This window comes from Babylonia areolata, chromosome 6 (assembly GCF_041734735.1).
Source record: "Babylonia areolata isolate BAREFJ2019XMU chromosome 6, ASM4173473v1, whole genome shotgun sequence".
In the NCBI taxonomy this organism is placed as follows: Eukaryota; Metazoa; Mollusca; class Gastropoda; order Neogastropoda; family Buccinidae; genus Babylonia; species Babylonia areolata.
Window position 1 is genome coordinate 50,505,702 of NC_134881.1, and position 22,278 is coordinate 50,527,979.

The following is a 22,278-nucleotide window of genomic DNA, read 5'->3' on the forward strand; positions in this document are numbered from 1 at the left end:
CACTGCTGATTGCGCACCCTGGTGCTGTTACCGCAGCAACACCTACGTAAATATTTAGGAGCGCTAAGCAAGCTGGAGTCCATCTTGGTTGAGGTTTGCGTTACCGTGGATGCCAGGCGACAAGTGCCCGCGTTGATCTAGCTGTGAAACAAACAAAAATGGCAGCTGTACTCCCTCAGCGGCCAGATGCTGGCACTTACACATTCGCTAGTCAACCCAGAGCTTTGAAACAGAGGAAAAAGTATCGTGATCCAGTCCAACAGTGAGTTGAATTGATTTTAATTTTCATCCATTCATCATTGCTGAAGAAAAAAGAAAAAAAAAAAAAAGAAGAAGAAGAGAGTTCCGTTGCATGTAATCATTCCCTAAAGTGTTAAAGATTTGACTATGTTCTCCTTCTTTATTATATGTGGGTTGTTTTCTTTTTTAGATTCGTATGTTGTAGGCACTTGTTCAGTATTACTATATTTATCTGAATATTTCAAATACATGTTATGACACGCAGGTCAATTCAGTTTGAAATGATCATGGTTGGTATACATGAGAAAGTTGTCATTATGTAGTTGCCACATCTAGGATGATATATTTACACTTAAAACATGTTAGAAAATTACATTTCACTTTCACTGCGTTGACGGCCACAATCATCAATTTGATTTTTACGCCGTTTTTGTTGGGTTGCGATGAAATAAAAACAAGCTACAGAAAGTGACAGACCTATTAGTGAGGATGAAAACTTAGTCCTACTCTAAGTGGGTTCTCCGGCAGGCTACTATCACTTCACTTTTCGCCCTTCCGAGCTAGCCGGTCCCTTGCTGATCTAAGACAGCAGGGTCCCAAAAATAAATTAAAAAACCCCAAAAATATTAGGGTAAGAGAGGGGGTGGGGAAGAGGGGGGGGGGGGGGTAGGGGACCTATTATCTAATTAACTACTGATTGGGGGGCACCCTAGACTTAAAGGTGTCCAAGGTGTCTGCTGCTATAGCTGTTTCAGGCAGGTTGTTCCAGTCACGTATCGTTCTGGGGAAGAAGGAATATTGCCTGTATTGGGTTTTACACCGGATCTGGTTGAGCTGGCGAGAATGTTTCCTTCTTTGTCTGAGTGGGGCTGGCACGATGCAGCTTTTGTTGACGATCGCCTCATCGTCCATTATTTTCCGTAGCATGGCAAGCCTAGCTACCTTCCATCTGTGCTGCAGAGTCGGCCATTGCAGTCTGTCGATCATTGCGGTGACACTAGATGTGTTGTGGTACCGGTTGACCACAAACCGTGCTGCTCGTCTCTGGACAGCTTCGATCTTCTTGATGTTGTCTTGGGTATGCGGGTCCCATACGGTGCACGTGTACTCCAAGATTGGTCTGACGAAAGTCTTATACGCTGTTTCTTTGAGGCACACTGCTGGGATCTTCAGGTTTCTTCTGAGGAGGCCGAGGGTCTTATTGGCTTTTGCACAAATGGTGTTAATGTGCAGGTCCCAGCTGAGATCACTTGTGATGGTAACGCCTAGGTATTTTGAGGTAGAAACAGTTTCTAGGATATGGTTGTGGAGGGTATAGTCGGATTTTGCAGGGCAGGATGATTTTGTGACTGGGAGAATAGTACATTTTCCAGGATGGAAAGCCATGTCCCAGCTGTGCTCCAATGCTTCTAGCTTCTTGAGGTCTTTCTGAAGTAAGTTTTGATCAGTTTTGGAGGCCTTTAAACGGTAGACAGCGGTGTCATCAGCAAACATACGTGTCAGTGAGGAGAGTTCTTCTGGCAAGTCATTGATGTACGCCAAAAATAGCGCTGGCCCTAAGACAGAGCCTTGTGGGACCCCAGACTTCACACTGACCCGGCTGAAAGCTGCGCCCTCCACTACCACCGATTGTTGCCGGTCTTTCAGAAAAGCTCCTATCCATTTGTTGATCTTTCCTTGGACGCCGTAATGTTTCAGTTTGTGGATGAGGAGGCTGTGGTTTACTTTATCGAAGGCCTTCGCAAAGTCCATAATGATGACGTCCGCCTGATTTCCTTTCTCTACAGTACCAAACAGTTCTTCTGTAAAATTGAGTAGTTGTGTCTCGCAGGACCGAAACTTGCGAAAGCCATGTTGTTCTTGACATAAGATTTCGTTGGATTCTAGGTGAGACATGAGAGCACTGACGATGACATGTTCCAGAATTTTGCAGGGGATAGAGGTCAGAGAGACTGGGCGGTAATTAGCTGGGTTGTAGTGTTCTCCTTTCTTGTATATTGGTGCAACGTTTGCATATCTCCAGTCAGAAGGGACATAACCAGTGTCAAGAGAGGACTGATAGATCATTGTAAGGACTGGAGATATTTCAGGGGCAAGGTTTTTCAGGATGAGAGGACTGATCTTGTCAGGGCTGCAGGTTTTATGGGGGTTAAGTTTGGAGAGGAGTTTGCGAATGCCTTCTTCAGTAATCAAGATGTCAGAGAGGGTTGAGCTGGGGGAGATGTCAGACATCTTGCATTTAGCGCGAAACTCCACGTCTGTGTACTCACGCCCCTCACTGAACACTGACTGGAACTGCTTGTTGAGAGCCTCAGCCTTGGCGGTGGGATCCGTCACAAGCTTACCATCCACTTTCAGAGGTGCGACGCCACAGTTTGTATCATATATACTCCATTGCTCTGCTGGCACTCTGTACACAAAACAGAGGTACAGGTCACTTACAGTCTCTGTCTGTCTGTATGTCTCTGTCACTGCCTCTGTCTCTGTTTCTGTCTCTGTGTGTCTGTGTGTGTGTCTGTGTGTGTGTGTGTGTGTGTCTGTCTGTCTGTCTCTCTCTCCGTATGACATGCATATGTCCAAATGTTTCAACTTGTGTATGTGGACAGATTATGTGTGTGTGTGTGTGTGTGTGTTATTTTAACACGTAGGTGAACATAATGTGAGTGTACATAAGCTTAAACACTAAAATGATATTTGATTGAGATCCTTTTTGGTTTTTCAGAGCAGAAGCTCAGGAGGGACTTGTGAACTATGGCAACATCATGTACGATAGGCGCATTGTGCGAGGAAATACTTATGCCCAGCATACATTGCCTGCTGTAAGTACATGTTTTTTTTGTGGTTGCAGATGCATTGATTCAAACTCGTATTTAGGCTTATGCCCACATTCCATCTCAGTCCTGCCACCTTTCTCCCCGTCCCCCCCACACATGCGTGCTCATATATGTATGCGCGCACACACACACACACGCACACACGCACACACACATGTGCATGCGTGTGACTACGCACACACATACACACACATGCACACATTTGTACACACAAGCATGCATACATACACACACTCTCTTACACACACACACACTCTCTTACACACACACACACACACACACACACACACACACACACACACACACACACCTTAACATGTCTAATATTACTTAAAAGTGAAAACAGAAGCACAAAGGAATGAACAAACACAATGAAATATACTGTGAAAAATCTGGAGTATCAGAGTTTTTGTTATAAAATAAACCTATCCCTTGCTGCAGTTTTTCATGACTTCTGTCCACAGCATGCTCAGCCAGACCCAATTGAAATCCAGAGGCAGCAAGAGAACCGACGCAGAGCCATTGCTCGTAAACGGGCAAAAGATCAGCTGAGGCCCAGGTCCCCAGACCCTGTGGATGGACGCAAGCACATTGACGTGCAGACTGAGCTGTACCTGGAGGAACTCAGTGACCGGGTAGAGGAGGCTGATGTGGAATGCCAGACAGATGGATTCCTGGACCGTCCCCCATCACCGCAATTCGTGCCTGCCAAGACTGGCATTGATATTGCAACACAGATTTTAGAGGGAGATGTAAGTTTTGTTGCCTACTGTTTTGACTCCTACTGTTTTCACTTGTGTTGGAAATAATGGTTATTACATTGACAAATGCTCATTTAACAAAAGGAAAAAAGAGATAAATCATTTGGCATTTGATAGTTGCTTGTTATATTATTTTATACTTTAAATTTGAAGGGTTTTTTTCATTATTTGAAATGAGTTGTATAAAAGCCAGACAGATTTCAAGTGTTTCCTGTAAAAAAAAAAGAAGAAGAAAAAAAAGAGTTATAACACAGGAGAGATGGAAAATAAATGTTCAAAGGAAGGCAAATAAAAAAAATGACTCCATATATCTATCTATCTATCAATCTATCTATGTATATCTTTGTCTCTGTCTCTGTCTGTCTGTTTGTCTCTCTCTCTATATATATGTATCTGTGTGTGTGTGTGTGTGTGTGTGTCTGGGTGTGAATAGATAAATTAATATATATATATATATATATATATATATATATATATATATATATATATATATATATATATATATGAATAAATAAATAAATAGATACTTTTTCCTTGAAACATCAATGGTAAAGATATCAGCATTTTATAAAATTGCTATTCATTTCTTTGATTTTTTCCTTGCTGGTAGAGTTCCCTGTTTGTGACAACATTCATATATGTCATTCATTTACAATTAGTGCAATGTTGAAGGACATCAGCATATGCATAGTCTCATAATCAAATACATGGGATATGATTGTTTTTAAAAACAACCCTTTTTCTGCTGCAGTATCAGGATAAATTGTGACTCAGACATCGTGTAAGCAGCATATAACTGTTTAAAAATCAGGCCCTCATTTTTCCGTTTGCAGCTGTTTGACTTTGATGTGGAGGTGAAGCCCATCTTGGAAGTGATCGTGGGCAAGACCATCGAACAGTCCCTGTTGGAGGTGATGGAGGAGGAGGAGCTGGCCAATCTCCGTCAGCAGCAGCGTGCCTTTGAAGAACTCCGCAATGCTGAGCTGGTGGAGCAGCAAAGGCTGGAGGAACAGGAACGCCGACACCGGGAAGAAAAGGTAAGAGGAAGGTGTGTGTGTCAGTGGGTGAGTTGTAGTGTGTGAGCAGGTGGTGGGGAGGAGGATTGATTAGTGGAAGAACATGCTTGTGTGTGTGTGTGGGTGTGTGAACGTATTCATTTATGTTCCTGAGTTTATCTGTATATATATAACATCAAAATGCTTGTGCTTATTATTGGTATCCCAGTTGCTAGCTGATACTGATATTGACTTCTTTTGGGGTTTTTTTTCAAAGAAAGTGGAGATACATGTGAAATTGTGGCCAGGTGGTGATGTATCTGACTAGGAAATGAATCTCACATACAGACCAGGATTTTTACTCCCCACTCTCTAGACCTTGAGTGTTGGTCTGGGTGCTAGTCCTGTAGATGGTAAACCAAGGTCACGTGTGCAGCATGCTCTTAGTGCACATGAAAGAACCCTTGGAACAGGATCGTTTTCCCAGGACAAATCTGCAGAGAATCCACTTTGATAGCGTGACAAATACACTTGCAAACAGAAAGTTTTTAAAAAGGGTTGGCACTGCATTGTGGCAAAACACTATCCCTTTTAGAGCAGATTGAATTGAACACAAAGAAATCCATTGTGACAAAAAGTAATTTGAACAAACAAACATCACAAAGAAATGATTCTGAACAAAACATAAAATTTTCAAACAAAAATTTTATGAACAAAATACAAAGTACATTTATACATCACTATACCACCAGAAATATCCAGGTCTCTCTTTTCCAACACCACATATCACAGAGGAGTAATGAGTCAGCAGTCATGTAATCTGTGACTGCTGACATGGGGAATTACTCATCCATCACTTCTTGTGATTCCTATTCAATACAGTGCAATGCAATGCATTGAAATACAAAACAATACAGTAAAACAAATATTTGTCACAAATATTCTTACTCACAGTATGTGAAGACATTGTTTTATCTTGGGATCTGCTCTGTATTCAGGAAAGACGAATGAAGCAGCAGAGAGAGGTGGTGAGGAAGGAGAAAGAGACAGCAGAGAAGATTGCTGCACGTGCCTTTGCCCAAAGCTACCTGGCTGATCTGGTGCCCTCTGTCTTTGGCACTTTGTCTGACAATGGTTATTTCTTTGATCCTGTAGAAAGAGGTAGGTTACTGTATTGTATGTGTGAGGGAGAGGGGGCAAGGTAACTGGACAGGGGGTGATGGATGTAAGAGTACTTGTGATGTTTTTATTTTTGCAAGCATGCTTGTCTGTGTACACGAAGTTAATGATAATTGTAATGATGGTATTTATATAGCGCTGAATCTTGTGCAGAGACAAATCTAAGCGCTTTCACACCAGTCATTCACACGCATGCGTAACTCTAAAACTGAAGAAACTGAAGACAAGGAAGAGGTAGGGGAGGGAGGCTATCTTGTGAAGAGGTGGGTTTTAAGGCCAGACTTGAAAGAGTTGAGTGCTGAGACCTGACGAAGCGAAAGAGGATGTTCATTCCAAATACAAGGTCCAGAAACAGAGAAAGAACGGCGTCCAACAGTGGAGTGTTTGAATCTGGGTATGCGTAAACAGAGTGGATCCGAAGCCGATTGTAGAGAGCGAGATGGAGTGTAGAGGTGAAGTCAGCCACAAAGATAGGAAGGGGCAGATTTGTGAATATATTTATAACATAGAGTGCTGATCTTATACTTTATTCTGTGTGAGACAGGGAGCCAATGGAGATGTTGCAAAAGAGGAGTGATGTGCTCAGATCTTTTCTTTCTGAGGACGAGTCGGGCAGCAGAGTTTTGTATGCGCTGAAGGGACTGAATGGATGAAGCAGGCAAACCAGACAATAGGGAGTTATAGTAGTCAAGGCGAGAGAGAATGAGAGAAACGACAAGTCTAGATGTTGCATCGGTGGACAGATATTTCCAAATGGAACTGATGCATCACAATTGACTGTAGCAGGATTGACATGTCTGACTGATAAATTTTTGCATGGACAGTGTGTTTCAAGGACAAGGCCAAGGTTCGTGACTGAGCTGGAAAGAGGGATGGATGTACTGCCAAGTTTGATTTTGTCAGCTGTGATGGAAGAGAGTTTTTGTTTAGTTCCTATGATCATTGCTTCACTTTTGTCTGCGTTCAATTGTAATTTATTTAGAGTCATCCAGTTTTGAATGTCCAGGAAGCATTCAAATGTTTCTTGCAAGAGCGACAACAATTTTTCAGGGGTATCACTCTTCTGAAGTTGAGTGTCATCAGCATAGGAATGATGACTAACATTGTGGTGGTTGATAATTTCAGCAAGAGGAGCAGTGTACATTGTGAAGAGAACTGGGTGTAAAACAGATCCCTGTGGGACTCCGTGTTTGATTTTAACAGGTTGAGACGGGAAATTATCGATGATGACAGACTGGAATCAATCAGTGAGATAAGATTTGAACCAGTTGAGAACAGTGCCATTGATGCCAAATGTAAAATGAAGACAGGAAAGAAGGATTGAATGGTCTATCATATCAAAGGCGGCTGACAAGTCAAGAAGAGTGAGAAGGGAAATTTTTCCTGAGTCGGACGCTAGCAGTAGATTGTTCAGGATGTGAAGGAGAGTGGTTTTGGTGCTGTGGTTGGCACGATATGCAGACTGAAAAGGGTGAAGGAGATTGTTGAAACAAAGGTGGTTGTTGAGCTGCTTCAGGACAGCTTTTTCAAGGAGTTTGGACAGGAAAGGAAGGTTAGAAACTGGTTGATAATTTTTCAAAATATTTGCATCAAGGTTGGGTTTCTTCAGAAGAGGCCGGACGATTGCAGTTTTGAAAGTGGATGGAAACTTTCCAGTAAGAAGGGATGAGTAGACAGTATTGGTGATTGTGGGGAGAAGCTGTGAGACACACTGGGAAAAGGCAGGCTGGTATAGGATCAAGTTTACAGGATTTTATTGTCATTTCTTTCAGGATTTCATTCACTTCTGTTTCAGTGAATGGACTGAAAGTTAATGATAATAAAAACTTAACCCAGTAATATAAATATATTTCCATTTCTGTGCTCTCAGTATGTACACATTGATCTATCATAGTGACCATGATTTTCATCCAGGGTGACATGGAAAGTCTCAGTAGAAAGATGTGGCCATAAATCATTCTTGAAAATAACAATACTTATATTTTTGGTATTCATGTTATACTCACAGTTATGAAGCCATTTATGTGATGGTGGTGCATTGATCTGCTCTCAGTTCATCATGAGTTCCCTCCATGTCAGATATCTTGGAATTCAGTTTTTCATTCCTTGTCTTTGTTGACCTGAGATGTAAATTATGTACATGTACAGTGATAGACAAAATCCAGCTCATTGGTGTTGATGGCAAAAGCTGGAAAATGTATGATCGTGTGACCTATCATATTGATGTTTTTGAAGCTGTTGGTCAGTCTAAAAGATCTTTACGGAATTGGAACCTGTCACATACTGATGATATTCATGTGGTCTATCTGAAGCTGTATCAGTAAACAGTATGTTTCTGGTAGTCACATTTGTCAGTTTTAGTTCTCAGATATTAGAAACTGATCAGTTCCAGTTAGAGCATTGGTAAAGATCGGTGCCTTTGGTAGTTGATTCATTTCCCAAATGTTCCATTTTAGAAACACTGAAAAGAAGATTCTAAACTAAATGGGAGCAAATGCTCATTCTCACTTATGTCCATTCATGGAAACATAAATGCATACATGCATACACCCACCGGCATTTTAGTCATGTAACTGCCCCCATGGATGAAGAAAATATTTTGAATTGAAGTAAACTGACTGCATTCCAACAAATACACACAAAAGTGTTTATGCATTGACAGATGTGGAGCAGGGCTTCCTGCCGTGGCTGATGGACCAGGTGGTGGATCAGCTGGATCGTAATGAACAGGGCCGCATGGTGCTGGACGGCATGCTGAGAGAGGTGGTGGCCAAGCGCATGGAGCTGTACAGCAAGCTGGATGACGTGGCGTCCAGTGTGGGCCGAGCATCCCGCACGGCCAGCAGCATGCAGAGAGAGCAGTCCACTGTAGAACCTCCTGCCCCTGCCACCACCACAGAGGTCAGGGTTTGCTGTGGCTCTGTCTGCCTCTGTGGTCATGTGTGTGTGTGTGTGTGTGTGTGTGTGTGTGCTTGAATGAATGATTGAGTGTGTGGCATGTTTGAATGTGTGTCTTTTTGTGTTTGTGTGTGTGCCACTGTGTGTATGTCTCAATGTATGTGTGAGTGACGTTTTGCATATGCCTGTGCATTTTGAAAGGATAAGGAAGACAAAGGTTTGAGAGAGAACAAGAAGAACATAAATAAGACATTTTTATTGCCATCAGCCTACAGCTTCCATCAAAATGAATAAATGACACATTAAAATATACAGTATGGTAAGTTTGAAAAAGACAATGAATTAATAAAAATCTTTATTTTCTGAAAGTAGAAATATCACATAGGCCAACATAGATATCTGCTGTTGATTTGACACACAAACATATAGCATGCATGCTTGTATGAGAATAATGCAGAATGAATATGAGAGAAATAGCATTGCTTGTGAATTCATAAAGAGAATATGAGTAATACACAGCAGCAAGAACTTTCACACACACACACACACACACACACACACACACACACACACACACATGCACTCATGCACACACACACACACATGTGCACATGGATGCATACACACTCTCACACACGTGTGAGTGCTTGACAAACAGAGAGAGGGAGAAATCATGCATATGTTTGTACATTCGTTGCATTGATGGATGCACACGCATAATACATTTGATATTTTTTTAATTTTTGATATTAGATTTGAATTAATGAAATCCTGTGAATGTCAGTCTTGGACATATGCATGCATACATATGCACAGACAACACACACACAGTCACACACACACACACACACACACACACACACACACACACACACACACACACACACACACACACACACACTCAAACACACATGCACACACACACACATCAAGATGTTCATTCTACATATAGTTTTTAATGTATTTGATGCAGGTTTATGCTCACAAAATACCTGTACTTTTCACCTTGACAGTCACCTACACTTGTGTCCGATACAATCATTCTAGATTGCATAGAAATGCAACACTTGAGTGTTATTATTAATATTGATCAGTTTGTCAAAGTACACAAGATTGCCAGGCACTGTGGGTAATAAAATGAACCATGACTAGTTATTTACAGGAGATTAAATGTTGTGGAATACTTCATCCCTCGCCATTTCTAACCATGGTTGATTGTGCTGTGGATTAAATCAGTAAATGGGAAGACTGGAACTACATACCCAGTGTCTTCAAATTTATGGATTTTTTTTAAAGTGCTCTTCAGATTTCCTGGTTAATGCTTCAAGTGTTTTAACTCTCAGGCCAAGCTGATACCACAATATATAGTGTGGAGTCCTGCCATGCAGTCTGACGTATTAACAGATTCCAGTGGCATCATCATTTTGATATCCTCATCAGTCATGTTATGATTTTCAAAAGTCTTAAATACCTTGCATCTTCTTAAGAAATTACAACAGATGAGCCAGCTACAAAAAAAAAAAAAAAAAAAAAAAGGTTTCAGGAAGATTAGTCAACAGGTTCTTGAGAATTATGCGTGTTGCATTATTTTTTCAAGAAAAACAAAATTAAGCAAAATGGTTGTCTAAAAAACAGAAAGAGGGTTCTATGTGGTCTTGACCTTCAGATAGTCATCAACATGACCTCAGTATGACCTGTGAACATGACCTAGAAATCATCAACATGACCTCAGCACGACCTGCAAACATGACCTAGAAATCATCAACATGACTTCAGCATCACTTTTGAACTGACCTAAAAATCATCAACATGACCTCAGCATCACCTTTGAACATGACCTAGAAATCATCAACATGACCTCAGCATCACCTGTGAACATGATGTAGAAATCATCACCATGATCTCAGCATCACCTGTGAACATGACCTGGAAATCATCACCATGATCTCAGCATCACCTGTGAACATGACCTGGAAATCATCACCATGATCTCGGCATCACCTGTGAACATGACCTGGAAATCATCACCATGATCTTGGCATCACCTGTGAACATGACCTGGAAATCATCACCATGATCTCGGCATCACCTGTGAACATGACCTGGAAATCATCAGCATGATCTCAGCATCACCTGTGAACATGACCTGGAAATCATCACCATGATCTCAGCATCACCTGTGAACATGACCTGGAAATCATCACCATGATCTCGGCATCACCTGTGAACATGACCTGGAAATCATCAGCATGATTTCAGAATCACCTGTGAACATGACTGCAGCATCACCAACAGGGTCTCAGTATCACCTGTGAACAATACCTCAATATCACATGCAAACAACGCGATTTGTGATCAAGACCACCTGTGATCAGTATGACTTGTGAACCAAATCACCTGTGGTCAACATGATCTGTGATCAGTATGACCTGTAATCAACATGTTTTTGATATCATCAGAGACCACAGTATGCAACATGACCTTGACATGACCCATGAACAACACACTCAAACCCAGTCCAGAAAACAGTTACCGCTCCTCTTCCTCTGACCAACGGCTGAGGACTACATTTATGGGCATCAGCAACAGAACAATAATTTGTCATTTACTACATGGGCCATACTGTCAGTAATTCCCTATTTTAGGTGCTTCTTCCGCCGTCTTCTGGAAACCGAAGGCAGTCAGACATTTAATCCATTTACATTTTTCTGTCAGTTTTTCACGTTTTTACGTTCATCCAACCTTACACACGCCGAAATCATAACATAACGACTGAACAAAAATGCATAGCATTCAAATGGTCATATCGCAAGTCAGTGCAGAGCTGTAACCGGTATTACATTTATCAGCGATGCACATAGATGACACGTGCGTTGTACAAGGAATGGGGGACAGTGGTTGATGAAAAGAAGTAATAACAGAATAATTACTGTGGGTTTTTTCTTCTTTTTTTCTTTTTTTTTTTTAAATCGTAGTTTGTTTGTTTGTTTTTAGATGCTATCTTGTTCTTTCTGAAAACGGCTTCTACTCCATTCCCCCCACCCCTCGCTCAGATTTGTCAGCCGGCTCTTTCCCACGCCACTCATCCCCACCCCTGCGGGTCGCTTTTGCCCCCACCATCTTACCATCTACCCTTTCCCCTTCAGCGCCACCCGACCATCGTGGGTCCCCACCCCCTCCCGTCCCCCTTCCACACAGAGAGGCTTGGAGCACCCTGCGGCGTGGTGAGGCCCCTCTCCCTCCACCATGTTTTTCGCAGCCTTGGGTATTTGACGGGGTGGAACAGGTGACTACTCAGCCACCCCAAACGCCACCCAACCCCTCCTGCTTTTTTTCTTTTCTTTTTCTTTGTGTGTGTGTGTGTGTGTGTGTGTGTGTTTCGCATCAGCGTTCACAATAGCTGACTTTTTTCATCCTGTAAATCACCACATCTCCTCCAGTTTTACCCCCTCCCTCTCTTCCCGAGTCTAATTATAGACGCTGTTATGGCCGACGGACTGACTTCGGTTTGCCACAAATGAATCCAGTGAATGGCTGCTGCGGCGGTTCAGACAGACATCAAATGAATAAATATGAAGCAAAAAGAAAAACAGAACTTGACATCATCTCCTTGAGCAATTATTAATTCATCTGCATCCCCGATGCAATGGGTGTGTTTGGATTTGATTTGCTTTGGTTTGGCTGTGAATGCTCAGCATCATGTTATGCATTCTTTTCTTGTCATCTCAAAATAGGGGTCGCAGATATTAGTTATTGGAAGAATGTCTTTGGCGTGTTTGTTTAACGGCGAAATTGTTTTCTTTGTGTTTTGTTATCTTCTTTTTTTTTCTTTTACGTTCTTTGTTTAGATGCATTCCCTACAAGTTCTTTTTATAAATTAAAAAAAATTCTACACTCATTGCCCGTGTCTGGCGCAGGTCTATTGTGACTACAAAGACCGATACAAGGATCCATTTATCAAACACTTGATTATTGTTGTCTGTCCGTACAAGCTACTGCCTTCTTTTCTTGTCCACACATAGTTCCCCTGTCCTAAAATCCTATGTATTGCTTGTCTTGCTTGATATTCTTTGCTTTGCTGTAAGCGTATAAATTATGTAGTTGATGTTCCCAGTTAGGACATCTCCGTCAGAATAGCATAATCCGTCCATTACATGGTGGATTGACACACCAGGCAGTGTGCGAGTATGGAAAGGCGAAGGTGAAAGTCAGCACTGCATGACAAGAGGTGACCGGAGGAAACAAAGATTAAAAGAAGAAGAAGAAACGACGGTAAAAGAAAGAATGTACGGCGAAAGTCGGGTGCGACAAAAGTCGGCCGCGCCGATCTTTTAAGGCCGGGTGGAGACACAAGTCGCTGTTTTCCCACCCCTCCCCCTCTGTTCTCCATCCTTGTTAACGGGCATCAGACCCGCTAGCAGCCTGCGAGGGTCGTCATTAATACTGCCTCATTAGTCAGGGCTCATCAGCCGCTTTTGTGGTCCCCGCACTGCCTTGCCTTTTTTTCTTCGTCCCCTCCTCTTCGCTTTTCTTCATCGACCACTCTAGATTTTGTTTGGGGAAGGGATACCCGGAGTGAGAAAAACTGAAACCATTCTGGTGTTCTTTCAGGATGAGTCCTGTTGTAAACCATCGCTTCTGCTGGCTGCACGTTACTCGGGGGTGGGGGTGGGGTCGGAAAGGGAAGATGATGACAGGACACGATGGCTGTGGTGGTGGAAACACAACAGCTTTTTTTTTCTTCTAATTGTCAGGCCAGCTGCTGTGTTGATTTTATCACAAAGAGAGAGGGAGGGAGGCGCTGGTGACATGTTCTTAAGAAAACCAGTCACGTTCACAAAGATATTTTCAGATTCTTTCATATTCTTCTGTTTTCGTGTTCTGCAAAGTCCCGTGTCCATTTGTGTCTACGACTTGGCTTATACGTGTACAAGTGTTTGAACTCCGCCGTTTGGGAAGCCATGCTCCGTTATCGGAGGTATGCACAACATACAGGGGAAATGCTTCTCTTTTTTCAAGTGACATCAGAGAGAGAGAGAGAGAGAGAGAGAGAGAGAGAGAGGATGGGGTGGGTGCTTAACTCTAATTATGCCATCAATATTCATGATTATTTGATGACCAATAATAACTTGCGGTGTACATTCAATGAAGCATCAAACTGTTTTTTACGAGAGAGAGAGAGAGAGAGAGAGAGAGAGAGAGAGAGAATTACGTGTGTGTGCGCGTGCGTTTGTTCGTCAGTGTGTATGAAAGGATACGTGCTGCACGCGTGTGCTGGCACGCACATGAGCCCTCATCTGTAATCACTCGACAATCTGCCGTGATGTAAATGGTTTCTGGGACTAATGGAAATCACGCTTCACATCGTAGGTTTGACGGACGCTGTAAGCGCCAGAGCCGTTGCCCTCGAACTCTTGACAGGAACCCAAATGAATTAATGATAATTATAAAACCCAGTGTGTGGTAAGCTCCCATGTTTATTAGACCCTCGTTCAAAAGGGGAGCTGGGTAAACTTGCCATGTTTCTTTGAGCCCCAATGAAAAGCCCCAGACCACCAAGACAATGAAACGGTGGGAAAGAAACAGGTTTTCTCTTCCTCTCCCTTTCCCTCCTACCTTCCCGAGATGCTGTTTTATGATTTGCAAGTCGCCATGAATCGCGACGAGCCCATCAGATTTAATATTCATTAAGATGCCTGCTGATATATGAAAGGGATTAGGGTCTTTTCCAAACTTAACGGGGTATTGGTGAACAACTAGCAAAAACTCCTGAGCCGTGAAACGCCATTGTGATGATCGGCGCACTCGCGGCTGCAGCATCCATGCCACTTGGCCCGACGCCGTTGTGTTCCGAGAGAGAGAAAGAGAGAGAGAGGGGGGGGGGGGGATAGAAGGAGGAGGCAGAGGGAGAGATCAAAGACGCAAGCAGCTGTAACAAAGAAAAGGTGGGAGGCGCTTGCAGCGAAAGGAGAACGTGGAAACAGCCAGGAATGCTTGTCAACACCCACTTGATAGGCTCCTTATAAAATTCATTAACAATCGACTAACAAAAGCTCTCTCCTACTGAAAACATGGCGAATAGACGCGTAATTCTCACGACGAACAAAATAGAAAACATGACCCAGAGAAACACACACACACACACACACACACACACACAGAGAGAGAGAGGTGCGTGGGGGAGAGGGAGTCGGGTTTCGGGTTCAAAGCCAATTAAACCATCAGCATGACATTCATGTGATATATAGTGTCCGTTTTTTGTGTAGGTTTTTGTTTTGTTTTGTTTTTTTAAGTGTGATTAGGGCAAAAGCCTATGCTTGGGTGTATGTGTAGAGGGGAGGGGTGTGGCGCATGCGTGCGTGTGTGAATTTGCAATCAAGAGAGAGAGAAAGAGTGGGGGAGTGTGTGTGTGTGTGTGTGTCTGCCTGTCTGTGTGTGTGTGTGTGTGTGTGTGTGCGTGTGTGTGAGGGAGAGTGGGGTTCTGGATTGTTGGTCAAATAACCGAACGAAAGAAGAAAAATCAATACTTGATAATGCCTTATTATGTGTTGATGATCTGGAAAATGTGCTTTATTTCGTAGCACTATGTACAAGAACAGAATCAGCAGGCTGTAATGTTTTATATATTATTATCATTATTTTTATTTACTAGATCAGAACACAACAAAACAGAATGGAACAACTGCAAAACGAAACGGAGAAAATTATGTTTTTCCTTGTTGACTGAATGAGGGTTTGACCAGTTGATTGAATGAGGGTTTGACCAGTTGTTCGGCTGACGTACTGATCGATTGTTCGACTGATTATTTATTGACTGACTGACGGGTAATTATTACCAGTCAGTCTGTTTATCGATTGCCCAATCGACCACAGCGACATGTCAAGACTATACAGATATAAGACAGAAAGGCACCAAAAACACCGGCAATGGTAAGAACATGGCGAAAAGTGAAACCAAATGACAGAAAGAATAAATGGGCTGTAAACAGTATATTTTGCAAAACGATTATGTAAAAAGCGAAAAGAATATATGTTAACCCTACCCCAAAGCCTAATGTAAAAAATAAACAAAAAGAATCCACACAAAAACAAAAACAACACACAGAAGAAAGAAAGAAAGAAGAAAAAAAAAAACCGCCAAAATTGTTTCTTGGATGCAAAACAAATTTAACTGGATCCAAATGAAGAGGACTGGATATCACACAGTCAAAAGGAAAGGAACACGGCAATAGAAAAGACAAATTCTTTAAGATAATTTTCAGAGGATGCGGTTAAGATTTGGAAATGTTGGAGGAAGGGGGGGAGGCGAGGGGGGGGGGGGAAGGAAAAAAAGGCATGTCCGCAGGTTCATTGGTTGGTTGGTTGATTGGTTGACAGAGCGAGGACGCGGTGACATCAGGCGAGAAGACAGCAGCCGAGGAGCAGCCACAGCCGACGGCACAGAGCACGGAGGAAGGCGGGGAGAGCGTGGAGGCCACGGAGCCCGCCGCTGAGGAGGAGACCGCCGCCGACGAATAAATGACACGTGTAGTCACCACTGTCATGTAGCTTGGTTTCCTGTACTATCGATACTCTAGGTGATCAGACGCTCACACCCGTCTGGCATCATTGCAACGGACAGCCTCCTCTGCCTAAGGGTTGGCCCCTTGTTCGGAGGATAAAGAGTTTAAGCCTGTCGCAGATCGGGCGTCAAGTGTCCGTTTTTGAGAAGCAGAGCGGGCAGCAAGTATCATGATCCGGATTCGCTGCCCGGGCTGCTTCGCTCGAAAACCAACATTTTTATGTTCCATCTCCGACAGAGCTTACATCTCTTTGTGTCAAAAGAGCCTACTGACACAATGGGTTGACTTCTAATTGATTCCTTCCCTCTCTGTCCCTAGTTTGATATCAGTTCATCGAATATGGCAAAGAATATTTTCGAGGTATCTTCTGGTGATGTGTATTGTGACTTATTTTGTAACTGTTCTGCGCTAATTATGAAACTACTAATTTGAATATGGAAGTGAAGAAAAATCTAGTGACCGTTTTCAATAGTTTAATTTCAAGGAAAAGAATGCGAGTTCAGCTCTACCAAATGTTTGTACCGTAGATTGTTTTCTTGTAGTGTTTCAGTTACATTTATTTTTACTGGAACTGTGTGATGTATCGCTTAAAAAAAGAGATACTAATTTAGTAAACTGAACAAACGCATGTGCATGCTGTTTACAGCATTATCCAATGCAGAAGCCCCCGGAAAATAGCGGCCGGATTGAGCGCATGTTTTATCAGAAAATTCTGGCCCACGAAACACTGACATGCCGCCACAACGATACAAAATCATTTTTACTACAAGCTGTCGTCTCATTGCATTCCCTTTTCCAGTAAAATCAGAATACATTTCAGGGTCGTCACCACTTCTTATTATTTGCGTTGACTGGAGTTATGCCACTGATATATTTCTGTCATTTCATTTTTCCACAATCACGATTTTCTTTTTCTTTCTAGGTCAGCGCTTACATGGAAACGGACCTAAGCTTTATTTTTTCACTTGTAGTACTGGATCCGACATAAAGTACAGGAATCGTCAGTTACACAAACTGACATTATTATAACTTCTGATCTTACAGGGCAATATTCTTCATGGGTAACAACATGTGCTTGACTTAAGAGTGATTTTGTGGGGTCTGTGATATGATAATCATGATTATGTACATGATATGATAATCATGATTATGTACATGATATGATAATCATGATTAATAAACACCAACTGTTGTAAACACACAAAATCAACATATTGCCATTTACCATCTTTTTTGTCGGTTCAGCATGGATGAAAATGTCAGAGACTGCATGCAGTATTAGGCTGAAAATGCACGCTTTTTTTTCTTTGTTGTTGTTTGTTTGTTGATGTTTATAAAATATTGTAAAAGTGTGATAAGGAAATCATTTTATGGGATTGACATTGCACCACATTTTTATCTTTTGTGCATGTGTGAATTTTTGTTGTGCTTGTGTGTGAATTCTTCATTTCTTGATCTGGGAGTACTTACCACTGACATATTCATCCACCAGCTCTGTAAAAAAAATGTATTATGGCAACCAGAGTATGCTTATTCATGTTTTATATATGCTCACAGACGTTAAAATACATTAACCTTTTTATATGGGTATATTACACTGTATATCCACACACGCATACACACACGTACGCAGGCACACACACACACACACACACACACACACACACACACGCATACGTAGGTACACACACACACACACACACACACACACACACACAGTGTATGTTTTAGCATTGCTTATCAAGGAAGAACAAATTCGCAAGATGGTATCTCTCTGTTCTCAGGAGCGCTTGCTTTTGTCTGTGTCCACATTTAGTTTTATAATCCTGAAAAAAAAAATCGTTCCAGCGTTTCACATGGTGCCTGTAATGATGTACCATGATGCCGTGTAAGAGTCTCTCATTGCTTGTTTTTGTGGAAATAGAAACGCTCCATATTTGATATATGTTGTTCACTCTTGTGTTTGATTCCTTCCATCTCTGCTTTCATATTGTTTATGTTCAGATTGGTCGCTTTCTTTTTTTTTAAAGGTTTGAAGTAACCATAATGATAATAATAATAATATTGATATGTATACAGCGCTGAATCTAGTGCAGAGACAAATCAAAGGGCTTGATAAGATTTGGAATTGAGTTTACAGTGAGGATGTGGAAAGCTATATCACCCACATTCTCGTGACGTGAAGGACAGCATCTTTTCATTCATTCAGTGTGTGTGTGTGTGTGTGCGGGGGGCGGGGGGGGGGGATCTTGCAAAATCCATGGCACTGACTCTATCAAGCGGAAACTAACGGTTTGATTTGTTTGATATTTTCATGTCCCCTCAAAGTACTCTCCACGATCTTGTTAGCTCAGTTTCTGTCGCCTTGTTTTCAAATGATAGTCCAATTTACCCAAGGCTCAGAGCTGTGAAAATACAGCTTTTGACAAGTGTTATATCTGTGAAAACTTGTCCTGTCAGCTTCTCCTTCAGAACGTGAAACAGGCAACAGCTGCAAGGAGCGGGGTCAGGACTGTAGTGTGACTGGGGGCCAACTGCGATGTTTGCTGCCCAATGAAGGTCATAGTGACCATTGTAGGATGGGAACTGGTATGATGAAGGAGGACATTTCGAGTACTAACAAGGTGGACTTTCATCACAGACTAACTGAACCACTTTCGGAAGCACGGTTTGCATATAATAATGATGCACCTAATTGTGATCATCCAAACAGGACATATGGGCCTTGTGATTAAAAAATGATGATGATGATGATAATAATGAAAAGGGGGTATGGGGATGGGAAAATGTCACCTGAAAATCATTGTTTGAAGCTTAGCAGGTCTCTTATTTTCCGGAGACATCCATGTCTAAGTTGATTTGTTCGGTGTGCTAAAAGAAAAGCAAAAAGAGAGAGCACGAGAATGTGGTAAAGAATTAAGGTTTTAATTTTCACAAGGTATAGGATTTAAGTTATCAGCAATTACATCGTTGCCACACTTGTGTCTCATTTCGTCGCATCCATTTTACAACCAGCTCTCTTTGTATGTTTATTCAAATCAGTGGTCAACTTTTATATGATTGTCTGTTTGTTGCGATTCCCACCCATGCTTTGTCCGTCCACAGGCCTACAACACAATGCAGTCTGATGTTTGATACACTGTTTTTCTTTCATCTGTTTCCATTTCTTCTTTTTCTTCTTAAATATTTGTACTCATCCATCTCCACTCTCGCATTCTCTTTTCCGTTCTCCCCCCCCCCCCCCCCACACACACACCGGGATGTTAATGTTTAGTTGATTCCACTTCATAGCCCTTATTCTGAAATGATGATCATGGCTAAGATTGCCTGTGATGCTGTGCCGGAATACTGCATCTCTTGAAGATTTATTCCCGATATGACTATTATGAGTAATGTTGTTCACTGTTAAGATTTTTTGTATCATTGGTTTTCCTATACTTTGGAATTGACATGTACGTTGCTGTGCAAGAAAAAAAACAAAACAAAATAAAACGAAAGAAATCAACATACGCTGTGATATATGTACAGAAATCCCTTCCCTGCATCTTACATCTTGTAACCCTCCCTCATTCTCTTTATCTTTTATCAATTTTTATTTATTTGAAATATTTTATTTATGTCATTTTTTATTTTCTTAACTGTCATTTACTTTTGAATAAGAAAGAAGCAGCTCCGTGCCAAGAAAAAAAAATCTGATACTCTTCATACACTTTTATTATATTTTTCCAACGAGGCGATTGCTTGATATTTTCAACTTAGTTTTGACGGTTCATCGGCATAAAGGGCTGAAGTTGTTTGATATGAAGATTAAACTGTGGAAGTATAACATATTTGTGTGTGTGTGTGTGTGTGTGTGTGTGTGTGTGTGTGTACAAAATACAAAATGTAAAGAAAAAGAAAAATTATCATGTGTTTACAGGCCATGAGATCCATTCGATCGGACTTTAAATGCCATTCAGTTGTGTGTGTGTGTGTGTGTGTGTGTGTGTGTGTGTGTGTGTAAAATTCAAAATGCAGACCGAAAAAAAAGTTATCTTTTTTTACAGGTCACAAGACACGTGGTCATATCAACGAAATGGGCAGACAATAGCAACCACAGGGCATTCAATGTGATTCTGGTACTGAGTACGTCAATATTCATAATGATTTGTTTAAGGTCGCATCGCAAGCTATACACGATAGTTCTTATCTCTAAACATTTGGTTATTTAAAATCATTGATTTAGCAATAAGACAAGTTTTGGCAAAGCAGCTGGACCTTAATGAAACATTGAAGGGAATCTATGCGTGCATATTCTTTTTAATGTTAGGACTGATATATTGGGTACACAAACCAGTTAAATTACATAAGTCTTCAGTCTCTTATCATTCACACTGAACAGAGAACGTGTCTACTTTTGGTTTCCCAAAGCACGAACTCAACACCGTGAAAAAACGACAATGTTCAAAATACATCGAAAGACCTACGTAACATACACACACACACACGCGCGCGTACTTTGTTATATCGTACCTGGCTGGTGCGTCCTCAATGAGTCAACCGGTCTCCAGTGTAACAGGCCGAACTCAACCCATGGCTAGTTTTATATCCCGGTACAAAGTAGCCAAGGCTACTTTCACCCCGGGGTTTTAAGTCAGCCTAGGCCATGTCATACCCCTCCTGGCCGGAATATACCCCATGTGTGCACTCCGCTCACCTAACCAGTCTATCACATTTATGTCAATAATGATAATAACAGTAAGAAGAAGAACAAGAATATGAAGAAGAAAGAAAGAAAAAGAAGAACGGAATTTTATATAGCGCCTCCTGACGCTCAATGAGCTTTCCAATGATTGCAAAAAAGTAATAGCAAAGGAGCAATAATATGATATTGTGTATAACACAAAAACCTACTAGCAAACATGTACAAAAGATATATAAAAAAAGAAAGTCAACTTCAAACAGGGTGCAACGAACTGAAAGAAGAAGTAATAACGTATAACACACACACACACACACACACACGCACCAACGAGCGAACGCACGCGCTCGCACAAACACACTGACACACATGATTGGGTTCTCCACTGTCCCCTCACACACACACACACCACACACACACACACACACACACACACACACACACGTTTATTGCAAGTATGAGTTCCGAAAACGCTCACCATTTTTTGTTTGAAATCAGCATTAATTGAGAGGGTATTGGTCTAGAAATAGGATAGGTCACTTTTGTCCGTTTTTCATTTGTCAGTGAGGATAATAATGCTTTTTTTTTTTTTTTTTTTGCAACACTGCACAGGGTAGAGTCTGGCCTGTTACACTGGAGATCCACATTGTAACCATCAGAAGAAAACAAACGTGTAAACATGTAAACGGTCTATCTGATGAAAAGAAACTAGCATGAAAATAGGCAGTGGTAATGAAAGCATTCAGTGTCGTTAGTTAGAAAGACAAGGCAAATGAGAAAGTTTGAGTGGCCATTTTGTACATCAAGAAGAAACTGTACACATAGCGTCGCCAAGAGTGCGTTGCCCTGGCCAACTGGATGTCTACCGCTCGGTGAATCCTCTTCCCCCCCCCCCCCCCCCCCCCCCCTCGCCCCATCAAACATGTCCATAGTTGACCAGAGAAGCTAATCAGGGCCAACAAAAGGTCGATAAACTATCGGTTCACGTTAGATGAAGTTCCCCTTTGAAAGCCACCTCATTGTGCACGCCAGGCTGGCGATCACGTCTCAGAGCACAACAAAGTCACCGACTTTCCTTTGTCCCAGTCTTCAAACGTTCCCCCGTCTCCCTCCGCTGTCTGTGTCCAC

At 41.8% G+C, this 22,278-nt stretch overlaps 1 protein-coding gene across 1 annotated transcript; it reads left to right on the plus strand.

Annotated features, from left to right (window-relative positions):
- The first annotated feature begins 48 nt into the window (after nucleotides 1-48).
- On the plus strand, nucleotides 49-20,295 carry LOC143283122 (radial spoke head protein 3 homolog). Its single transcript, XM_076589259.1, has 7 exons — nucleotides 49-262; nucleotides 2,963-3,059; nucleotides 3,539-3,826; nucleotides 4,669-4,872; nucleotides 5,829-5,991; nucleotides 8,672-8,910; nucleotides 16,285-20,295. The coding sequence occupies exons 1-7, from the start codon at nucleotides 159-161 to the stop codon at nucleotides 16,423-16,425; spliced, it is 1,236 nt and encodes a 411-aa protein (XP_076445374.1). The 5' UTR covers nucleotides 49-158; the 3' UTR covers nucleotides 16,426-20,295.
- The last annotated feature ends 1,983 nt before the right edge of the window (nucleotides 20,296-22,278 follow it).